General features: G+C 47.0%; 1 protein-coding gene across 4 annotated transcripts in view; it reads right to left on the reverse strand.

Moving 5' to 3' along the window:
• usp40 (ubiquitin specific peptidase 40) overlaps positions 1-21976 on the reverse strand; it is a 172268-nt gene that overhangs the window by 8107 nt on the left and 142185 nt on the right. For all 4 annotated transcript variants that reach the window (XM_068036072.1, XM_068036071.1, XM_068036074.1 and 1 more), the window contains 4 exons: positions 21708-21802; positions 11935-12053; positions 7548-7613; positions 4939-5149 (listed from right to left, as the gene is read on the reverse strand). In XM_068036072.1, coding sequence (XP_067892173.1) covers positions 4939-5149; positions 7548-7613; positions 11935-12053; positions 21708-21802 — 491 coding nt within the window. The remainder of the gene's footprint in view (positions 1-4938; positions 5150-7547; positions 7614-11934; positions 12054-21707; positions 21803-21976) is intronic.

Here is a 21976-nt window from a genome sequence, read left to right on the forward strand (position 1 = left end):
GGATACCCTTGACTAGTACTTGAATAATCACAGTGCACCAATCAACTGTCAGTTTCTTCAAAGCAATGGCATCAGAAAGTTCTCAGTTGCTTTCCGAAGTCAGGAACTGATTTTATGAAGCTGTAAAATAACAGAGGAACAAGGTAGTGGCATAATAGTAGCAGGAACGAGAACTGGACTCTGATTTAACTGTACTGTGAAACAGAGAGTATTCCAATTCTCATCCTTTAAATTGAGCTGCCGATGCTCAATCCCCTTGGTGGGGGAAGGGAAGATCTATTAGTAATTGTGCCAGAGATTGGTTTCCCCAAATGGAGAGCTGGTTGAAGGATGAGGGTTGCATTTTACTGGATTTTTAAATTGCACAATAATAATACAACTGCAGTATGGCCATGAAAGACATCATCAATAATCCCAACTGCCCTCAGCAGCAGCAGCAGATACTTCTCAGTGGTTGTTACACCTTGCTGACATATTAGTGAAACTAACTTCAGTTCAGTCAAATACAGCTTGATTACCCAAAGTACTACTTTCCTAATGACAATGTGAATACAATTGACATAACAGAAATTTACATTTGTATGACATCTTTTACACAACTAAGTTTCCCAAAATGCTTTACTGAATGCCATAATGGTGGCCACCAAGCAGGACAAGGGGAACAAAGAAGGGCAATATTAAAGGTAAGTTTCAGGGCTTTTGAAGGTAGGATTAGGGTTAAAAAGTGAATATGAGACTGCAAGAGATCAATGCCAGGCCTCTGCCACTGATGATAGACCTGTAGGAAGGGAAACCAAAACATACACAGCTGAGAGCTAGCATAGCAGTGTGTATGAACTGTAGGCATTAAGCCACGTGAAGTTGGTGAGGGCAGGGGTAAAATAGGCCAAGGTACGGCCATGGAGTTGAGGAGGAATTGGGAGTATATGTAGAGTGCAGCTGGGGAGTCTGGTATTGAGTGGTTTGGAGAAATAGAGGCTTGAGATTATTATAAGTTGTAGATGAGAGTTTCAGCAGCGTCAAGGCTATGGTAGGCAGGAGATAGGCAACCTTCCATAGACAAAAACAGAAAGTGCTGGAAATACCCAGCAGGTCAGGCGGCATCCGTGGAGAGAGAAGCAGAGTTAACATTTCAGGTCTGTGACCTTTCATCAGAACTGGCAAAGGTAATAAGAGAATTAGATTTTAAGCAAGTGAAGGTGGCAGGGGGTGGTGGTGGGGAAGAGAACAAAAGGGAAGGTGTGTGATAGGGCAGAGGGCAGGAGAGATTAAATAACAAAGATGTTATGGGACAAAGGCAAAGAGCGTGTTAATGATTGTGGTGAAAGACAAAGCATTAGTCCAAAGACAGTGGTAATGGCAGAATAATGAGCAGCTCTATCCAAAAGCACAACTTGAAAAACAGGTACATGGTTATAAAATAAAATAATTTTAATAATAAAAAAGCCCAGACATGCTCTGAAATTGTTGAACTCAGTTCGCTGCGTGCGTTCACTGGAACACTGTAGCAAGCCAAAGACAGAAAAGTGGGCATGAGAGCAGGGTGGTGTGTTGAAATGGCAAGCAACCGGAATGCGGGCACATGCTTTCAGACTGAACAGAGGTGTTCCGCAAAGCAGTCACCCAATCTACATTTGGTCTCCCCAATGCAGAGGTGACCGCATTGTGAGCAGCGAATGCAGTATACTAAGTTGAAGGAAGTACAATTAATTTGATGCTTCACCTGGAAGGAGTGTTTGGGGCCTTGGATGGTGAGGAGAGAGAGAAGGTAAAAAAAAAAGCAGGTATTACATTGAACCAGCGATATTGTAGCGTTCCAGTGAACAATGCAAGCTCAAGGAGCAGCGCCTGATCTTTCGATTAGGTGCAGCTTTGCGGACTCAACCTAGAGTTCAGCAATTTCAGAGTATGACTGGGCTTTTTAAAAATATTTTTTGTATTTTTTTTTTAAACCATCTGCCTGTTTCTCATGTTGTGCTTTTGGACAAAGCTGTTCATTATTCTGCCATTAACACTGTCTCTGGACTAATGCTTTGTCTTTCACCACAATCATTAACACACTCTGTACATTAATGATTTAGACGTGAATATAGGAGGTATGATAAGTAAGTTCGCAGATGACACGAAAATTGGTGGTGTCGTAAATAGTGAGGAGAAAAGCCTTAAATTACAGGACGATATTGATGGGCGGAGCTGTGGCAAATGGAATTTAATCCTGAGAAGTGTGAGGTGATGCATTTTGGGAGAACTAACAAGGCAAGGGAATATACTATGGATGGTAGGACCCTAGGAAGTACAGAAGGTCAGAGGGACCTTGGTGTACTTGTCCATAGATCACTGAAGGCAGCAGCACAGGTCGATAAGGTGGTTAGGAAGGCATATGGGATACTTGACTTTATCAGCCGAGGCATAGAATATAAGAGCAGGGAGGTTATGATGGAGCTGTATAAAATGCTAGTCAGGCCACAGCTGGAGTACTGTGTACAGTTCTGGGCACCACACTACAGGAAGGATGTGATTGCACTGGAGAGGGTGCAGAGGAGATTCACCAGGATGTTGCTTGGGCTGGAGCATTTCAGTTATGAAGAGAGACTGAAAAGGCTAGGGTTGTTTTCCTTAGAACAGAGAAGGATGACGGGGGACATGATTGAGGTATACAAAATTATGAGGGGCATGGATAGGAAGAGACTTTTTCCTTAGCGGAGGGGTCAATAACCAGGGGGCATAGATATAAGGTAAGGGGCAGGAAATTTAGAGGGGATTTGAGGAAAAGAAATTTCACCCAGAAGGTGGTTGGAATCTGGAATACACTGCCTGAAGTGGTGGTAGAGGCAGGAACCCTCACAACATTTAAGAAGTATTTAGATGAGCACTTGAAACGCCATAGCATGCAAGGCTATGGGCCAAGTGCTGGAAAAGGGACGAGAATAGTTAGGTGCTTGATGGCCGGTACAGACACGATGGGCCGAAGGACCTGTTTCTGTGCTGTATAACTCTGTGACTCTGCCTTTGTCCCATGACATCGTTGTTATTTAATCTCTCCTGCCCTCTGCCCTATCACACACCTTCCCTTTTGTTCTCTTCCCCCACCCTTTCATTTGCTTAAAACCCAATACATCCCTTATCTTTGCCAATTCTGATGAAAGGTCACACACCTGCTTCCCTCTCCACAGATGCTGTCTTACCTGCTGAGTATTTCCAGCACTTTGTTTTTATTTCAGATTTCCAGCTTTTGCAGTATTTGCTTTTATTAACTTTCCATAGATGCTCTTTTTTGGGGTGATGGATCAGATATGGGGCTTGGAGCTCAGTTGATTAGGAGCTTGAGACTGACATGCCGACTGATTCGGCCTGAGCAGGGCAGCCAGGGCAAGAGACAGAATCGAACTCTGAGGCAAAATGTCTGGAAAGAGCCATACGATCCCCATTTAATGTTGAACTGTTCTGGCCAATGCAGGACTTGATATTCAATATCAAGCTCAAGGACAGAGGCAGAGAAACAAAGTTAGATATCATTGAGTCATAGAGATACAGCACTGAAACAGGCCCTTTGGCCCACCGAGTCTGTGCCGACCATCAACCAGCCATTTATACTAATCCTACATTAATCCAACATTCCCGACTACATCCCCACCTTCCCTCAATTCTCCTACCTACACTAGGGGCAATTTACAATGGCCAATTTACCTATCAACCTGCAAGCTGTCGAGGCAGAAAAGCTGGAAGCTTCAGAGACACGCAGAAGGGCAGGAAAAAAGTAAGAGCATTAATATTTGAGTAATATGCTCTGTGTGCATGCTCGGCCAGCTAGAAGTACAGTAACCAGATTGATAATTGACACTGCAAAAAAAAAATGGTGCAAGCTGCTAACAGAGTTGAACTACACAGACGCAACCCCCCCCCCCCCCCAAAAACCTGTGACCTTCGAATGTTACTTTAATTGTAGACTTGAAATCTACTAAAATCTATAATTACTTGAGGAACTATGGTAAAACTTGCAGAAACTACTTGAACCCTGGTCTGGACGCAGCCACACAGTTGAACCTCTTTCAATGGAGAGTCTCCACCTGCTGGATAATCAACAGCTTTACACGAGATACAGCACTGCCCTAAACCAGGAGCATCCAACACTTTGGACCATTCGTGGGCTGTGAAAACTATATTAAATTGTCTGTGATGTGATCTGAGATACTTCCAAATGACAAGACTTTAACGTTAGTTACATTCCCACTGGCAAGAATAAATCCACCATTCATTAATAAACTCATTCATTGGTGTACATCCAGATGCTAACCCCATGCTTGAAGAATATACCAAGCAAATAGGAATGGGCTGAGGATGGAACCCTGGGGAATGCCAGAGAGCACAGCTGGCGAAGTCATTTTCTAGCACAAGACACAAATGGCCTAACACCCATTATTTAGCATGCAAGCACATGTATCATACCGTTCCAGACAAAAGTTCTTTTTTCTTTTGGGCCTCCTTATCTCGAGAGACAATGGATACGCGCCTGGAGGTGGTCCAGACAAAAGTAAATTATTTTATTGCACCAAGTTTGGGCGGCACAGTGGCGCAGTGGTTAGCACCGCAGCCTCACAGCTCCAGTGACCCCGCTTCAATTCTGGGTACTGCCTGTGTGGAGTTTGCAAGTTCTCCCTGTATCTGCGTGGGTTTCCTCCGGGTGCTCCGGTTTCCTCCCACATGCCAAAGACTTGCAGATTGATAGGTAAATTGGCCATTAGCAATTGCCCCTAGTATAGGTAGGTGGTAGGGAAATATAGGGATAGGTGGGGATGTGGTAGGAATATGGAATTAGTGTATGATTAGTATAAATGGGTGGTTGATGGTCGGCACAGACTCGGTGGGCCAAAGGGCCTGTTTCAGTGCTGTATCTCTAAACAAACCAACATCAGCCATAGCAGTAGTGTTGCTTCTTACCCAGCTGGTCATAGGCATCCACTCAAACTGATCTGGAAAGTATTTGGCAATTTCAATCTGTTCTGGTGGCAACGAGTAGTGCTGTATGATTTTCTGTTTAAGGGTCCGGGCTGTGTATTCCTTGGATGTGTCCCAAACAAATTCCTCTGCTGGATAATAGGATCTTTCACCAGGTACTGCCATCTGCAGCCGCAGCAACAACTCAGTGGACCTGAACAAAAGACAGTTACAAGTATATTTATAAAAATATATTGGACCCTTCTGCTGTTACTGCAAATGCCAGATGCGCAACTTTTTTTAAAAATGCATTCTTAATAGAGGCTTTGCTTGCAGGCTGAAACTTATTGACCATCCCTAGTTGCCCTCAAGAAGGTGGTAGTGAACCATCTTCTTGAACAGCTGCAGGCTATGTGGTGAAGGTGCTCCCAAAGTGCTGTTAGATAGGGAGCTCCAGGATTTTGACCCAACGGCAATATGTCTAAGTCAGGAAGATCTACTGCTGGTCATGAATTTATCTAGAATTCTAAAACTGGGATTTGATTCACATTTCCAAGCACAGTTTTCAGCAGATCAAACTTGGATTTGTGGGGAGAAAATATTGGCAAAAATGTAGGTAAGACAACATGTAAAAGGTACCTAAGGGAGTACAGTTAAGCAGCATGATTTTCCCCTCCTCCAATATCTCCTTATACTCTTCTAGATGCAGCTGCACGAATCTACAGAAGCGTCTATGTGTATTAACCCTGGGCTATCGAAATTACAATCTATGGACATGCAGCCAACCCTCCAGCAGAAAAAGCCAGGCAACTCAAATCTTATTTACATTTTCATTTCTTATTCACTGGTTCATCTTTTTCAATTTTGTAGACCAAGAGTTTTGGAAAGGACTCTATAAATAGAGTTCTGATGAAGGGTCACTAACCTGAAACGTTAACTCTGCTTCTCTCTCCACAGATGCTGTCAGACATGCTGAGTATTTCCAGCATTTCTTGTTTAAATTTCAGATTTCCAGCATCTGCAGTATTTAGCTTTTATTTTACTCTATTAAAGTGCTGTTGCTTCTTTGCTGGATAAAAACTAAATCAGATTATCAAGACCAGTAGGTTGCAATTTAAAAAGAAATAATGGGAATATTTAGGCTTCATACTCCTGCTTTAACCCAGCATCTGTATATTTCCAAGAACTCAGTGGCTAGTTAATAAAGCGAACTTTAAACCACTAGAAGGAAAAAGCAGCAGCTGGTCTTTCTCCCTGTGTACAGAAAAATGCTCTTCAGAGAATCAAAGTGGTCTCTGCTCACTATATCAAAGAATGTAGCTGAGTTAATGCATCTCTATAACAGTACTCCAGCTGTAACAGCAATGAAGCAATTCCACTACACGCACTGGGCTGAAACAATACAAGAGCATAAATAGTCGTTTGGCAGAACTTCAGAATTGCTGAAAATAGAGACATGTTGTCGAACCTTTTCATCTTGCACTCATGAGGACAATACGCAAGAATAACCAATGTAAGGGAAAACAACTTATACTGCATGAGAGGAGTGTGCTGATTGGTTGGCAAGTGAACTCTGACTGGTAGAGGCGTTGCCAGGGAGAATGCACCAGTTTGCGGTGACTGACAGTTAATTGCCAAGCTTTGTTTGAAATTTATACCAGGCAGCTTGACTCTGATTTGTCAAGGTATTGCCCTGATTTTGTTCAGTTGTATATCGTGCAAACGTATGAACGGGCTTAAGGCTGTCATTTTCGACCCTGAAAAGTGCCCAGTCTACCTCAAATTACCCTGGAAGGATAATGCATCCCAAAAGTTTGAGCAACAGGTGAAGCTAGCTGTTTCATGCTGCTACTATGCAGTAGCAACACATGTGGTGTTCGCCACTAACAGGATGCTGCCATCAAGCCAAAAAGATGTCCTGCCTATCACACAAATGAATAATGTGATATATGAATTTCAATGCCAGTGTGATACTAGGTATACAGGCCGTATGACCCAAAGACTGGCGGATCGTATCAAATAACATGTCCCTTCCGCTATTCGCTGCACCCAACCAGCCCGTACTTGCAAAACTCAAAACACAGTGTCCAACATTAGAAGAGATTCCGCGATTGGACAACATTTGCTAAATAATCTGCTGTGTGCTAAGAATTATGCTGACAACCAATTTAAGATTGTCAATAGGGTTCGCAGTGTGGTGCATCTGCGCGTACTGGAAGCTATATATATTAATTCACAGGGCCTGTTCTTTGCAGACAGAAAGAACATGTACACACACTGCGCCTGTTTCAGCTGAACAAAATAAGCAACAGCCATTCGCTGGTTCATTCCTCAGGGCAATGCCTTGACTAATCAGAGTCAAGCTGCCTGGTTTAAATTTCCCCCGAAGCTTGGCAGTTAGTTGTCAGTCACTGTAAACTGGTGCACTCTCCAAGGCAACACCTCTACCAGTCAGAGTTCACTTACCAACCAATCAGCACTCTCTTCTCATGCAGTATAAGTTGTTCTTTTCCCTCACAATGGTTATTCTTGCATAGTGTCCTGATGAGTGCAAGACGAAAAGCTTCGACAACATGTCTCTATTTTCAGCAATTCACAATGACCATACTTACGCCAGTTGTTCTTCTGCCTGCAGTAGTTGAATTCCAATCTCTGCACTCGTCCCCAGCTTGAATTTGCTGTAGAGACAAAAACAACACTCAAGATGGAAGCTGTGCGTGCTCATCAATTTAGCAAAACCCAAAATGCTTACTGATTTATCAAGTACCTATATACATACAGCATATGGGGCAGAGTGTAGAACATCAGGAGGTCACAAGAAATGGGGAGGTGGGAAGGAACAAAAGCACAAAGACAAAGGCTGTAATTTTGTTTTCGTGGCAGGGGTCCCAACAGGCTTGAAAATGGGGGGGGGGTGGGGGCCACATCACTTCAGCCACATTTTACAGCGGGCAGGCAACTAATTGATGGCTGTTGGGGCTGCTGTCCTTCCGCCTGCCCTCCTTCCGCCTGCCCCCAGGAGCTGCCAGCCAATCGGAGGGCTGGCAGCTCAGCAACACCACCGGGAACGGTGGCCACTACTGGGACTGCACCTGGAAGATGACAACGCCATGGAAGGATGGCACACTCCCAACCAGGTAAGTGGGGTCTGGAGATGCTGGACTTCGTCAGGCAGGCCCCAGCTGTGGTGGGGAGGAGCTGTTGGTGCGGGAAGGCAAACCCATTGCCGCTGAGGGGCCCCTCCGTGGGCCTGAGAGTGCACGAATAGAAGGCTCCCCCCACCCCCAAGAGCCGCTGGGAGGCTGCCAAGGTTTACTTGTTGCTTCCCCTATGTGATGGAGGGCCCACCTGCTGCTGGTAAAATGCTAGCTGTGGCGAAGAGACCCTTAATTGGTCATTAAAGTGGCTCAATTGGCCTCTGGATGGGAGTGCCATCCGCCGCTTTCCCCGCTGCTGGCAAGATGGCATGGCAGCAGGAAGACAACGTGCACTTCACCCACCCCACCTTTCCTTTCCATTTTACGGGCCCCACTGCCTCCCAGCCTGTTCCCAGGAGGCTGGTAGAATCCAGCCCATAGAAACATAGGAAGATTTACAGCACAGAATAGGCCATTCGGCCCATTATGTTCATGTCAGCCGTAAAAGAGCTTCCATCTGGTCTGTAGTCCTGTAGGTTATGGCACCTCAAGTGCATATCTAAGTGTTTTTTAAAAGAAATGCAATGAGGCTTTCTGCCACTACCAGGCAGCGAGTTCCAGATCCCCACCACCTACTGGGTGAAAAAATTCCTCCTCAACTCCCCTCTAATCCTTCCACCAGTTATTTTAAATCTATGCCCCCAGTTATTGACCTCTCTGCTGATGGAAACAGGTCCTCAAGAGCAGGTTTTAAGAAGCAATGCAAAAGTGGTTTTGGAAGTGTTTCAAAGAAAAAGTGTAATGACTGAAAGATCAGCCTCCAATGCTGGAGCACAGAGTACAGGCTGGGATTATGCCTGCAAAATATTGGTTAGATAAGCTGAGGGGAGACTGTCTAGCCATCTGAACAGGACAAGGATCTTGAAATCACTGTACTGAGAGACAGAGCTTAGCAAAAAAAAAGCGAGATTGGCATGTGGGGCTTTGTGCGAGAGTGCTCGGGATTAACAGAAGCAGGCTCTGGGCAGCATCCAGATGTGGATTGACAAGTAGCAGGTATTATTCACACCACACTGGTGACAGACAATGACCATCTCCAACAAGCAAAGGACCAACCACCCTAACCTTCAATGGCATTGCTATTACGAAGCTCCCCACCATCAATACCCTTGAGGTCACCAATGACCCAAAGTTTAATTGGACTAGCCAAATCAATACTGCTGCTACCACAGCGAGGCTCATCTCTTGGCCCTTTAGTGCCTCTCCATTATCTGTGAAGCTCAAGTCAGGAGTGTGATATAATGCTTATTTTTCACCCGGACAGCTGCAACAGCACTCAAGAAACTCAACCCCATCCAGGATAGAAACAGAAAAATAGGAGCAGGAGTAGGCCATTCGACCCTTCTCTGCCATTCAATACGATCACGGCTGATCATCCAAACTCAGTCATCTGTTTCCGCTTTCTCCATGTATACCTTGATCTCATTATCCTTTCAAACTATATCTAACTCTTTCTTGAATATATTAATGATTTGGCCTCAACTGCTTTCCGTGGTAGAGAATTCCACAGGTTCACCACTCTCTGGGTGAAGAAATCTCTCCTCATTTCAGTCCTAAATAGCTGACCTCTTATCCTTAGACTGTGACCCCTGGTCCTGGATTTTGTAGGTTTTTATGAGATCCCCTCTCATTCTTCTAAACTCTAGCAAATACAAGCCTAATAAACCCAAGGATGAAGAGTACCAATATCTACCCTCTAAGCTAGCAGCTCTCTGTGGCTGCAGTATGCACTGAAGCAATGCACCACACTTTAAGAGCACCTCACAGTCTGTGACCCTGATCACTGAGGAGGACAAGAGCAACAATATCATAGGAATATCTCCAAGTTCTCCGCCCCCAAGTCGCAAACCATACTGGTTTGGACATTTATGCAGTTTCTTCATTTTGCTGGGTAAAAACCAATATCATCCCTATTTAACATGATCGTTTGGGCATCATTGCCACAGGGACTGCAACAATTGACGAGAAGGCCCACCAGCAGCTGTACAGGCAGCTAGGCATGGGCGTTAATGCAGCCACATCCCGTGAACAAATAAAAAAAGATTCCCATTATTAGAAATTAAGATCCTAGTTGGGAAGAATCCTCTGGCATAAAACAAACTCAAATACTAATCACGCTGCTTGTGTTATTATGAGAGCACAATTAACTACCAAACAGTCTCCCTTATCCTTTAGTGTGAAGTGTGTAAGTTCAAGTAAGCCAGATCATCCACGTTGGTGTAAAATACAACCCAAACCGTCTATATGCTAAAGTCTTTCCACAAGGTCACTGTTTGTACAATCACCAGCTGGTATTTGCCAGAGTTGGTATTTATGCGAGAGATCACGAGCGACCGTCAGCTAATATTTGCCAGTGTTGGTATTTACCCAATTGATCACCAGCTGGTATTTGCCAGAGTTGGTATTTACTCGAGTGATCGCAGGTGGTATTTGCCAGAGTTGGTATTTACCCAAGTGATCACCGGCTGGTATTTGCCAGTGTTGATATTTACCTGAGTGATCAACAGCTGGGGGTATCTGCTAGTCTTGCTATTTACTCAAGTGCTCACCAGCTGGTATTTGCCAGAGTTGGTATTTACCTGAGTGATCGCCAGCTGGTATTTGCCAGAGTTCGTATTTACCCGAGTGATCACCAGCTGGTATTTGCCAGAGTTCATATTTACTTGAGTGATCGCCAGCTGGTATTTGCCAGAATTAGTATTTACCGGAGTGATCACCAGCTGGTATTTGGCCGAGTGATCACCAGCTGGTATTTGCCAGAGTTGGTATTTAGCCGAGTGATCACCAGCTGGTATTTTCCAGAGTTGGTGGGCTGGATTTTAAGAGTCAGCACGAGCTCAAAAAATGGCAGCCTGCACGCCAAAGAGCCGCCGCAATCTCCCATGCAGCAGCTCATTTAAATAGCCAGGGCAGCCCACCACCACCAGCCCCCCCAACCCTCTCCCCGCCCCCCAATCACGTGGATAGGGCGGACTGTCTGTCCCCGGCAATGGCGTCAGCTGCCTGAGCACAGGCGCTGGTGCCTTTTATAAAGGATAGCCAGCCCTGCCGACGTATTTAAATTTTTAAAGACACATCCCCCAAAATTTATCAAATAAATTTCTAACGCCCCTTTCCCACCCCCCAATAACAATTACATTAAATATTTAGGCTTTCCCCCCTCAAAACACTTAGCTTTTAAATCTGACATTCTCCCCCCAAGACTGCACAAAGTTTAAATTTCATCCCTTCCCACCATTCCCTACGCTCATTGTTTATTTGACCCTGTCCCCATCCCTGCACTGAAAATCTTAACTCCTCCCCCCCTCCCCACCAATGTCACGTCTACTTTTCCCAAACGGGGAATTGAAGATGTGGGAGTGCTGGCCAACGCACTGAGAATCACAGTGGGCCCAGAAGATTGAAGGTAAGTTTATGTTAACGTATTCATTTTATTGATTTAAATATGTAGATGCAGGTCCCGTCGGGCCAGGCCCTCCCAGTATTGAGCTCTGTGGCGGGTTTCTACTGCAACCATCTTCCGGGTCCCCACGCCACGGAGCCCAATGTTGTGAGCTTGGTAAAATCCAGCCCGGTATTTACTTGAGTGATCACCAGCTAGTATTTTCCAGAGTTGGTATTTACCCGAGTGATCGCCAACTGGTATTTGCCAGAGCTGGTATTTACCGAAGAGATCACTGGCTTCTATTTATCAGAGTTGGTATTTACCCAAAGGATCACCAGCTGGTATTTACCAGAGTTGCTTTTTACCCGAGTGATCACCAGTTGGTATTTACTCAAATGACTGCCAGCTGATATTTACCTGAGCTGCTGCTGCTGGTTCCGTAGGATCTTGACGGGACATTTATTCTCCACCAACCAGACTCTGAGGAACTTTACCGAAGGAACAGAGAGACCCTGCAGCACAGGCAAGGTCAAAACCTGCAATAAGAAAATCAGTAAGCTAAAAAAAACACAATTGTATAACTTAAGAGCACCTGCATCTCAAATCACCCCCTTCTCTCACAGAAACCAATACCATGACTCATCACAAATAAGTACTCATTCGTTCTGCTCCACATATCCAAGCCTGCACCCATCCCCTTCTGCAGTAATTACTGCGTAAGGATTATACTGGTGGGGGAAAACACATTTATTCTAGTGACAGTCTCAGATTTTCAAGATGAGTTGCAGCAGCAAAACAGCTGCAGTGATGGCCTTCAGAAAATGTGGTTCAAGAAAGTACATAAGGTTTGACCTCAAAAAGCAACCGCCATCTTGTTCCTCTCTAATTGAGAGATTCTGGCACTCACATCGGTTCCTACCAACACAGAAATGGAGAGGCTACAGTCAAGAAGGATTACAACTTTAAATAAGGGCTTTTATTGGCACTGTGCATGTTGAGGCCCTGCTACTGTTCATTTGGAAAGAGGAGAAATGCTGAGAATAACTGACACCACGTACATGTAGGATGAGATCTGCAGTAGAGACTTTGGCTGGGTGGTGAAGTCTTTTTCTCTATTAAAGGATTTGGGACAGTGGGAGATTGTCTGGGAGTAGATTGGCTACTTTGAAATATTGAAAATAATTTTTTACATCAGGCTGAGAGATGCCAGTGATGGAAGAACTGAGTGATGGAGTGAAGAATCAGCAGAGAATTTGGGTTGACTGCTATTTAAAATTAATAACTAGAATGTCACTGTGGCTACAATAAGAGTCTGGTTTTCACAATTTAATAGGTTAGCTAACCTCAATAATGCCAATTTAATTCAGACCACTATTTTAATGACAAAACATAATATCGAACCGATAAAATAAAATATCACATGCTTACAAAAATCGAGTAAATGATGTCATCTCCAGTTTAAAGAACTTAAGACCTTCTCTGCAGATGTAGGCAAAACATCATATGTCACAGAATGGAGATAATCTGGACTAAAGGTTTTGCCTTTCAAAGATTTGACTTTAATCCATTCAGGGTCATTTTTGTTTTGAGACAGAGTGTTCAAGTAGGGAATGCAAAACCACTAAGCTTGGAGATCATTTCTTTCTGAAATTGAAATTACTAAAGATAAATTCATATGAGTTGCTGTTTCAACCACTTGAGAAAGGAAAGTCTACCTGATGTTTGGGGAAGGGAGGGAGAAAGAGAGCAGGAGGAGGAGGTGGCGAGGGGGGAGGAGGTGGCGAGGGGGGAGGAGGTGGCGAGGGGGAGGTGGCGAGGGGGGAGGAGGTGGCGAGGGGGAGGTGGCGAGGGGGGAGGAGGTGGCGAGGGGGAGGTGGCGGGGGGGAGGCGGCGGGGGGGAGGCGGCGGGGGGGAGGCGGCGGGGGGGAGGCGGCGAGGGGGAGGCGGCGAGGGGGAGGCGGCGAGGGGGAGGCGGCGAGGGGGAGGCGGCGAGGGGGAGGCGGCGAGGGGGAGGCGGCGAGGGGGAGGCGGCGAGGGGGAGGCGGCGAGGGGGAGGCGGCGAGGGGGAGGCGGCGAGGGGGAGGCGGCGAGGGGGAGGCGGCGAGGGGGAGGCGGCGAGGGGGAGGCGGCGAGGGGGAGGCGGCGAGGGGGAGGCGGCGGGGGGAGGCGGCGGGGGGAGGCGGCGGGGGGAGGCGGCGGGGGGAGGCGGCGGGGGGAGGCGGCGAGGGGGAGGCGGCGAGGGGGAGGCGGCGAGGGGGAGGCGGCGAGGGGGAGGCGGCGAGGGGGAGGCGGCGAGGGGGAGGCGGCGAGGGGGAGGCGGCGAGGGGGAGGCGGCGAGGGGGAGGCGGCGAGGGGGAGGCGGCGAGGGGGAGGCGGCGAGGGGGAGGCGGCGAGGGGGAGGCGGCGAGGGGGAGGCGGCGAGGGGGAGGCGGCGAGGGGGAGGCGGCGAGGGGGAGGCGGCGAGGGGGAGGCGGCGAGGGGGAGGCGGCGAGGGGGAGGCGGCGAGGGGGAGGCGGCGAGGGGGAGGCGGCGAGGGGGAGGCGGCGAGGGGGAGGCGGCGAGGGGGAGGCGGCGAGGGGGAGGCGGCGAGGGGGAGGCGGCGAGGGGGAGGCGGCGAGGGGGAGGCGGCGAGGGGGAGGCGGCGAGGGGGAGGCGGCGAGGGGGAGGCGGCGAGGGGGAGGCGGCGAGGGGGAGGCGGCGAGGGGGAGGCGGCGAGGGGGAGGCGGCGAGGGGGAGGCGGCGAGGGGGAGGCGGCGAGGGGGAGGCGGCGAGGGGGAGGCGGCGAGGGGGAGGCGGCGAGGGGGAGGCGGCGAGGGGGAGGCGGCGAGGGAGAGGCGGCGAGGGAGAGGCGGCGAGGGAGAGGCGGCGAGGGAGAGGCGGCGAGGGAGAGGCGGCGAGGGAGAGGCGGCGAGGGAGAGGCGGCGAGGGAGAGGCGGCGAGGGAGAGGCGGCGAGGGAGAGGCGGCGAGGGAGAGGCGGCGAGGGAGAGGCGGCGAGGGAGAGGCGGCGAGGGAGAGGCGGCGAGGGAGAGGCGGCGAGGGAGAGGCGGCGAGGGAGAGGCGGCGAGGGAGAGGCGGCGAGGGAGAGGCGGCGAGGGAGAGGCGGCGAGGGAGAGGCGGCGAGGGAGAGGCGGCGAGGGAGAGGCGGCGAGGGAGAGGCGGCGAGGGAGAGGCGGCGAGGGAGAGGCGGCGAGGGAGAGGCGGCGAGGGAGAGGCGGCGAGGGAGAGGCGGCGAGGGAGAGGCGGCGAGGGAGAGGCGGCGAGGGAGAGGCGGCGAGGGAGAGGCGGCGAGGGAGAGGCGGCGAGGGAGAGGCGGCGAGGGAGAGGCGGCGAGGGAGAGGCGGCGAGGGAGAGGCGGCGAGGGAGAGGCGGCGAGGGAGAGGCGGCGAGGGAGAGGCGGCGAGGGAGAGGCGGCGAGGGAGAGGCGGCGAGGGAGAGGCGGCGAGGGAGAGGCGGCGAGGGAGAGGCGGCGAGGGAGAGGCGGCGAGGGAGAGGCGGCGAGGGAGAGGCGGCGAGGGAGAGGCGGCGAGGGAGAGGCGGCGAGGGAGAGGCGGCGAGGGAGAGGCGGCGAGGGAGAGGCGGCGAGGGAGAGGCGGCGAGGGAGAGGCGGCGAGGGAGAGGCGGCGAGGGAGAGGCGGCGAGGGAGAGGCGGCGAGGGAGAGGCGGCGAGGGAGAGGCGGCGAGGGAGAGGCGGCGAGGGAGAGGCGGCGAGGGAGAGGCGGCGAGGGAGAGGCGGCGAGGGAGAGGCGGCGAGGGAGAGGCGGCGAGGGAGAGGCGGCGAGGGAGAGGCGGCGAGGGAGAGGCGGCGAGGGAGAGGCACCAGTGGGCTTTTTGCTGGGGAGATTGCTGCTCTCAGATCACCGATACAGCAAAAGGCTGCAAAGATTTGAACCCGGTTCGAAGGCTCCAGGTTTTTGGAGGAGAAATGACCAATCGGGTCACCAGAGATTACCTTACTAATAAAAGTCCCGTCGAATGTGCTCAGACGTAGTGAGCGAAGAGAATGTTGGCTTTGAAAAGAACACTGGGAGATCCAACACACTCCAACTGGGAGGAGTTTGGGCAAGGATACTTCTTCGATGAGAACACTATGTAATGAATAAATGTGGTGTGTGGTTTTCAAACGTGTTAATAAGTTAATGGGAAGTACCTTTCTCCGTAATTTAGTGTATTTATGTTATTATCTACGAAGTACTTTTTAGTTGTTATAGTGAAAGTATAAAAATGTGAAATCTTGCTGTGTAATTGGTGTAATCTTGCAGTGGTTAGCACCGCAGCCTCACAGCTCCAGCGACCCGGGTTCAGTTCTGGGTACTGCCTGTGCTGAGTTTGCAAGTTCCCCCTGTGACCACGTGGGTTTTCGCCGGGTGCTCCAGTTTCCTCCCACAGCCAAAAACTTGCAGATTGATAGGTAAATTGGCCATTATAAATTGCCCCTAGTGTCGGTAGGTGGTAGGGAATATGGGATTACTGTAGGGTTAGTATAAATGGGTGGTTGTTGGTCGGCACAGACTCGGTGGGCCGAAGGGCCTGTTTCAGTGCTGTATCTCTAAAATAAAAAATCCTTTTATGTTGCTCTGGTGAGGTCATATCTCTTGTTTTAAAGTTAACAGTCTCTACTGAGGTTGTAACAGTATCAATGTACATTCTAGTCAAAGGTAGGAAAGTGTAGGTGAGAATTGTAAATTGAGAACTTTCTCTTGAAGATGTGTCCTTGCCTATGATCTTTAAGAAAACCATACGTGATGGCCTAGCCACTACCTGAGACATTGCGACTATGATCTCCAGACTTTGCCCTTCTCCCAACCCTACCAATCTTTGGGCTGCAGCATTTCAGCTATGAAGAGACTGAAAAGGCTAGGATAAAAGCAAAATACTGCGGATGCTGGAAATCTGAAACAAAAACAAGAAATACTGGAATCACTCAGCAGGTCTGGCAGCATCTGTGGAAAGAGAAGCAGAGTTAACGTTTCAGGTCAGTGACCCTTCTTCGGAACTGACAAATATTAGAAAAGTCACAGATTATAAGCAAGTGAGGTGGGGGTGGGGCAAGAGATAACAAAGGAGAAGGTGCAGATTGGACCAGGCCACATAGCTGACCAAAAGGTCACGGAGCAAAGGCAAACAATATGTTAATGGTGTGTTGAAAGACAAAGCATTAGTACAGATTAGGTGTAAAAGGCTAGGGTTGTTTTCCTTAGAGCAGAGAAGGCTGAGGGGGGACATGATTGAGGTATACTCAATTATGAGGGGCATTGATAGGTTAGATAGGAAGAAACTTTTTCCCTTAGCAGACGGGTCAATAACAAGGGGGCATAGATTTAAGATAAGGGGCAGGAGGATTAGAGGGGATTTGAGAAACAAAATTTTCATTCAGAGGGTGGTTGGAATCTGAAACGCACTGCCTGAAGAGGTGTTAAGAGGCAGGAAACCTCAACATTTAAAAAGTATTTAGATGAGCACTTGAAACGCCTTGCCATACAAAGTTACGGGCCAAGTGCTGGAAAATGGGATTAGATTAGTTAGGTGCTTGATGGCCGGCACAGACATGATGGGCTGAAGGGCCTGTTTCTGTGCTGTATAACTCTCTATGACTTGAAAGCCAAAATTGGCTTGTATTGGATGTCCTCTGTGGCCGAGTATTGGAATATTGATGTGCGTATGCAAATATGATGTGTTACATGTGAAGCTACTACGTGCAGAAATGCATAACGAGTTGCACTGAAGAATGGGTCTCAGATATGCTCAGTGTTGTAACAGCACATGAAATGGTCAATGTGGCTCGGGAGAGTGAGACAACCTTTTAAATCATCAAGGCACTGACATATACTCAATAGAGAAACTGACTTTGAAACAATCAAAATAGAGTTAAACACACTGATAACAATGAAAGGGATTGAAATTGAAGTTGAAATGTAGAGGGACATAGAATTTGAATTGGGACAATTGAGGGCTAGGGAGAAATAATATTTAGTAAGAACTATGCATGAGATGGATGCGGGTAAAGAAAGTGCAGGAGAATATAAAACCATGATTTATTGATTATATGGAAAACTAGCTTTCTGGACATTATGATTTTCTTTGTATCATGATCTTTAAAATGTATGTGCTTGGACGACATGCTAATAGCTTAGAATTAGTGGGCCTCCTGTAGAAGGATAAGAAATAAGATGAGCGAGCGGTCGAAGATAGCACTGTAAGAATGTCAGCATTTGAGGGTATTTTAAAGGGACCAGGCATTGCAAGAGTTAAATGGCCTAAGCTTTTCTCTAAAAGCTTAGTTCTGAAGAAACATACTTCCTTGGGCCATCTGCTGACTGCAGGTCCTGGGTTGAGTCACAAGTGGCTTTATTAATGCTAGGAAAGTAAAGGAAAAGATCAAGAACTGTCTACAGTTTTTATCTCATCTCTGTCTGTGGGAATGTTCAAACGTTTGCGAGTCATTGAAATATAACCAACTATAGATTCCTTTCAAAATAAAAACAAGCAATGCTGGAAATACTCAGCAGGTCTGGCAGCATCTGTGGAGAGAGAAGCAGAGTTAATGTTTCAGGTCAGTGACCCTTCATCAGAACTGGCAGAGGCTAGAAATGTAATAGGTTTTAAGCAAGTAAAACCGGAATGGGGCAAGAGATAACCAAAGAGGTGTTGATAGGACAAGGTCACAGAGAATAACTGACCAGAAGGTCATGGAGCAAAGGCAAACGGTATGTTAATGGTGTGCTGAAAGACAAAGCGTTGGTGCAGAGAGGGTATTAATTGACAGAAAAATAGAACAACCCTGGCCCAAAGCACAAACATGACAAAAAAAAGCAGTGGGTAGGCACATGGTAAAAAAATGATGAAACAAAATGAAACAAAACAAATAAAAAAACAAAAAATAGCTGAAAATAAAAAGGGGGGCCCGTCATGCTCTGAAATTATTGAACTCAATGTTCAGTCCAGCAGGCTGTAGCGTGCCTAATCGGTAAATCCAATTAGATTCCTTTTTCTAATTTTCAGCATTAAGCTTTGCTAGTATGTAGTTTATTAAGAATGCCAGTCTATAATTATCAATTTAGTTTAGTTTTATTAATTTAGTCTTATTTCTCCTCTGTTAGAATTAAGGAAAGTATGTTTAAAAAAAAGATTTAATTATAAATTAGAACACATTGGTCACAAGATCCTGGGTTACATCACCTCTATGGAAACAGAAAATGCACGTGCTAAGGTTAAAAAGCAGATAAGGGAGGTCCAAGGCCTGTGCCTGGATTCAGAACTTGGCAGGCCAATTATTGGGTAGAATGGGTGGCATGGAAGATACATGATTGAATGGATTTTTCTGTAGTTCTGGGCCAATCTCAGTGTAGAAGAGCCAGAATGGAGACCTATCCAGACAGGTGCAGACACATACGTGAGGAGAAGGAATGAGAAATGGCCATTCTACTCAAAGGACAATGGGTAACAGAATTCTCAATTGTCCTTTATAAACTATTGTGTGAATACTGTAATGTATTCAGTCTCACTTATGCTTAAATAAAATCAGAATTATATAACATGCAGTCAGCTTCAAACCATTAAGCAAATAGTCCACGAGGACTTCAAATTTCTTACAGGTGCTATTGAAGAAGTCTGGGCAAGTTACTGCTCTGTATCTTATAGATAGTTAAAACTGTAGTCATGGTATGCCAGTGGCAGACAAAGTGGATGTTTAAGGCGGTGGATGAGCTGCCGATTAAGCAGAATGCTACGACATGGATCAGTGCTGGTTGTAAGCTGAAGATGATCATGTTTGGAATGTATGTGGAGGACTGATATCCTGGTCACATCTCTTCAGTATGGAAGATGGTGTATTTGAGCATAGTGTAATCTATCTTTTGAGACGTACCTTGCTCTTTGGTGCATGGGAACACCATCACCTCCAAGTCGCTCACCATCCCATTTGTTCATATATCACCATTCCTTCATCATGATGATTCAAAATCCTGGGAACGCCCCAATTAATAGCACTGTGAGAGTACATTCACCCACACAGACTGCAGCGGTTCACGAAGACAGCTCACTACCACCTTAAGGGCAACTAGGGATGGGCAATAAATGCCAGCCCTGCCAGTGATGCCCATAACTTTAGAATGAATTAGAAAAACATGAAACTCTGCTGACTAGAGTACTGAAGGAGGTGGCTACAGAGGTAGTGGATGCATTGGTGGTTATCTTTCAAAATTCTATAGATTCTGGAAGGGTTCCTGCCAACTGGAAAGTAGCAACTGTAACCCCACTATTTAAGAAGGGAGTGAGAGAGAAAACGGAGAACTACAGACCTGTTAGTTTGACCTAAGTAGTAGGGAAAATGTTAGAATCTATTATAAAGGATGAGATTACTGGACACTTGGAAAATAATGATATGATTGAGCAGAGTCAACATGGATTTGTGAAAGCGAAATCATGTTTGATAAACCTGTTGGGAGTTTTTTGAGGATGTTACTTATAGCACAGATAAAAGAGAACGGGTGGATATGGTGTATTTGGATTTTCAGAAGGCTTTTGATATGGTCCCACACAGGAGGTTGGTAACAAAATTAGAGCACATGGGATTGGGGGGGTAAGATACTGCAATGGATTGACAATTGGTTAATAGACAGAAAACAGAGAGTAGGAATAAACGGGTCATTCTCAGGATGGCAGGCTGTTACTAATGGGGTACTGCAAGGATCTGTGCTTGGGCCACAGCTGTTTACAATCTTTATAAATGATTTGGATATGGGGACCAAGTGTAATATTTCCAAATTTGCTGATGACACAAAACTAGGAGGGAATGTAAGTTGTGAAGAAGATGCAAGGAGGCTTCAAGGGGATTTGGACAGGCTAAGTGAACGGGAAAGAACAAGGCAGATGGAATATAACGTGCATAAGTGTGAAGTGATCCACTTTGGTAGAAAAAACAGAAAGGCAGAGTATTTCTTAAATGGTGAGAGGTTGGGAAGTGTTGATGTCCAAAGAGACCTGGGTGTCCTTGTTCATAAGTCACTAAAAGCTAGTATGCAGGTGCAACAAGCAATTAGGAATTCAAATGGTATGTTGGTCTTCATCGCAAGGGGATTTGAGTACAGGAGTAAAGATGTATTGCTTCAATTGTATTGGTGAGACTGCACCTGGGGTATTGCGTACAGTTCTGGTCTCCTTATGTAAGGAAGGATATAATTGCCATCGAGGGAATGCAACGGAGGTTCACCAGAGTAATCCCTGGGTTGGCAGGATTGTCTCATGAGGAGAGATTGAGGAAACTGGGTTTCGAAGAATGAGAGGTGATCTCATTGAAACTTACACAATTCTTACAGGGACTGACAGGGTAGCTGTGGATAGGATGTTTCCTCTGGCTGGTGAGTCTAAAACAAGGGGACACAGTCTCAGAATAAGGGGCAGGCCATTTAAAACTGAGATGAGGAGGAATTTCTTTACTCAGAGGGTGGTGAATCTGTGGAATTCTCTACCCCAGATGGGTAGCTCAATCATTGAGCAAGTTCAAGGATAGCAATCAATAGATTTCTGGATATTAATGACATCAAGGGATACAAGAACACAAGAAATAGGAGAAGTAGACCACATGGCCCATCGAGACTGCTCTGCCATTCAATACGATTATGGACGATCTAGGGTTTCAAATGCACTTTCCTACCCGCTCCCCATATCCCTTGATTCCCTGCGAGACCAAAAATCTATCCCAGCCTTAAATGTGTTCAATGATGGAGCAGCCACAACACTCTGAAGTAGAGAATTCCAAAGATTCACAACCCTTTGAGTCTAGTAATTTCTCCTCATCTCAGTCCTGAATGATCAGCCCCTTATCCTTAGATTGTGTCCCTGTGTTCTAGATTCCCTGACCAGCAGGTACAATCTCTCAGCTTCTATCCTTTGAAGCCCTTTCAGAATCTTGTATGTCTCAATTAGATCGCCTCTCATTCTTCTAAACTCCAGAGATATGGGGAAAATGGGGGGAAAATGGGGAGGAGGCAGATGATCAGCCATGATCTGTTTGAATGGTGGAGCAGGCTTGACGGGCCAAATGGCCTACTTCTGCTCCTATTTCCTATGATCCTATGAAATGGAGGATCTGTTGAGGGGTATCCAGAGTTCTACAAGCTGAACAAAGCACAAGGCTTTCCAAACAGCACATAGGAAAATCAAAAGGAAACAAATTAGTGAGTTAACCTACCTGAGCTTTTAGATCCTCAAGACTAGCTTCCCCAGATATCTCAATATTACCCACATACTCCAGTTCAGTGCCTGTATACTGCTGTAATGAAAAACCTGCAACACAAGAGAGACACTTGGATATATTAAAATCGCCTGCAAGAATACAGCTCACTGTCCTAAGTGCTGTCATACTGGAGAAATTCAAACAGATCAGCAACGTATGGAAAGAGATACACATGCCTATGGCTCAAGGAATAAATTAGACTACATATTAACTCGGAGCACAGC

Source organism: Heterodontus francisci, chromosome 7, assembly GCF_036365525.1.
Source record: "Heterodontus francisci isolate sHetFra1 chromosome 7, sHetFra1.hap1, whole genome shotgun sequence".
In the NCBI taxonomy this organism is placed as follows: Eukaryota; Metazoa; Chordata; class Chondrichthyes; order Heterodontiformes; family Heterodontidae; genus Heterodontus; species Heterodontus francisci.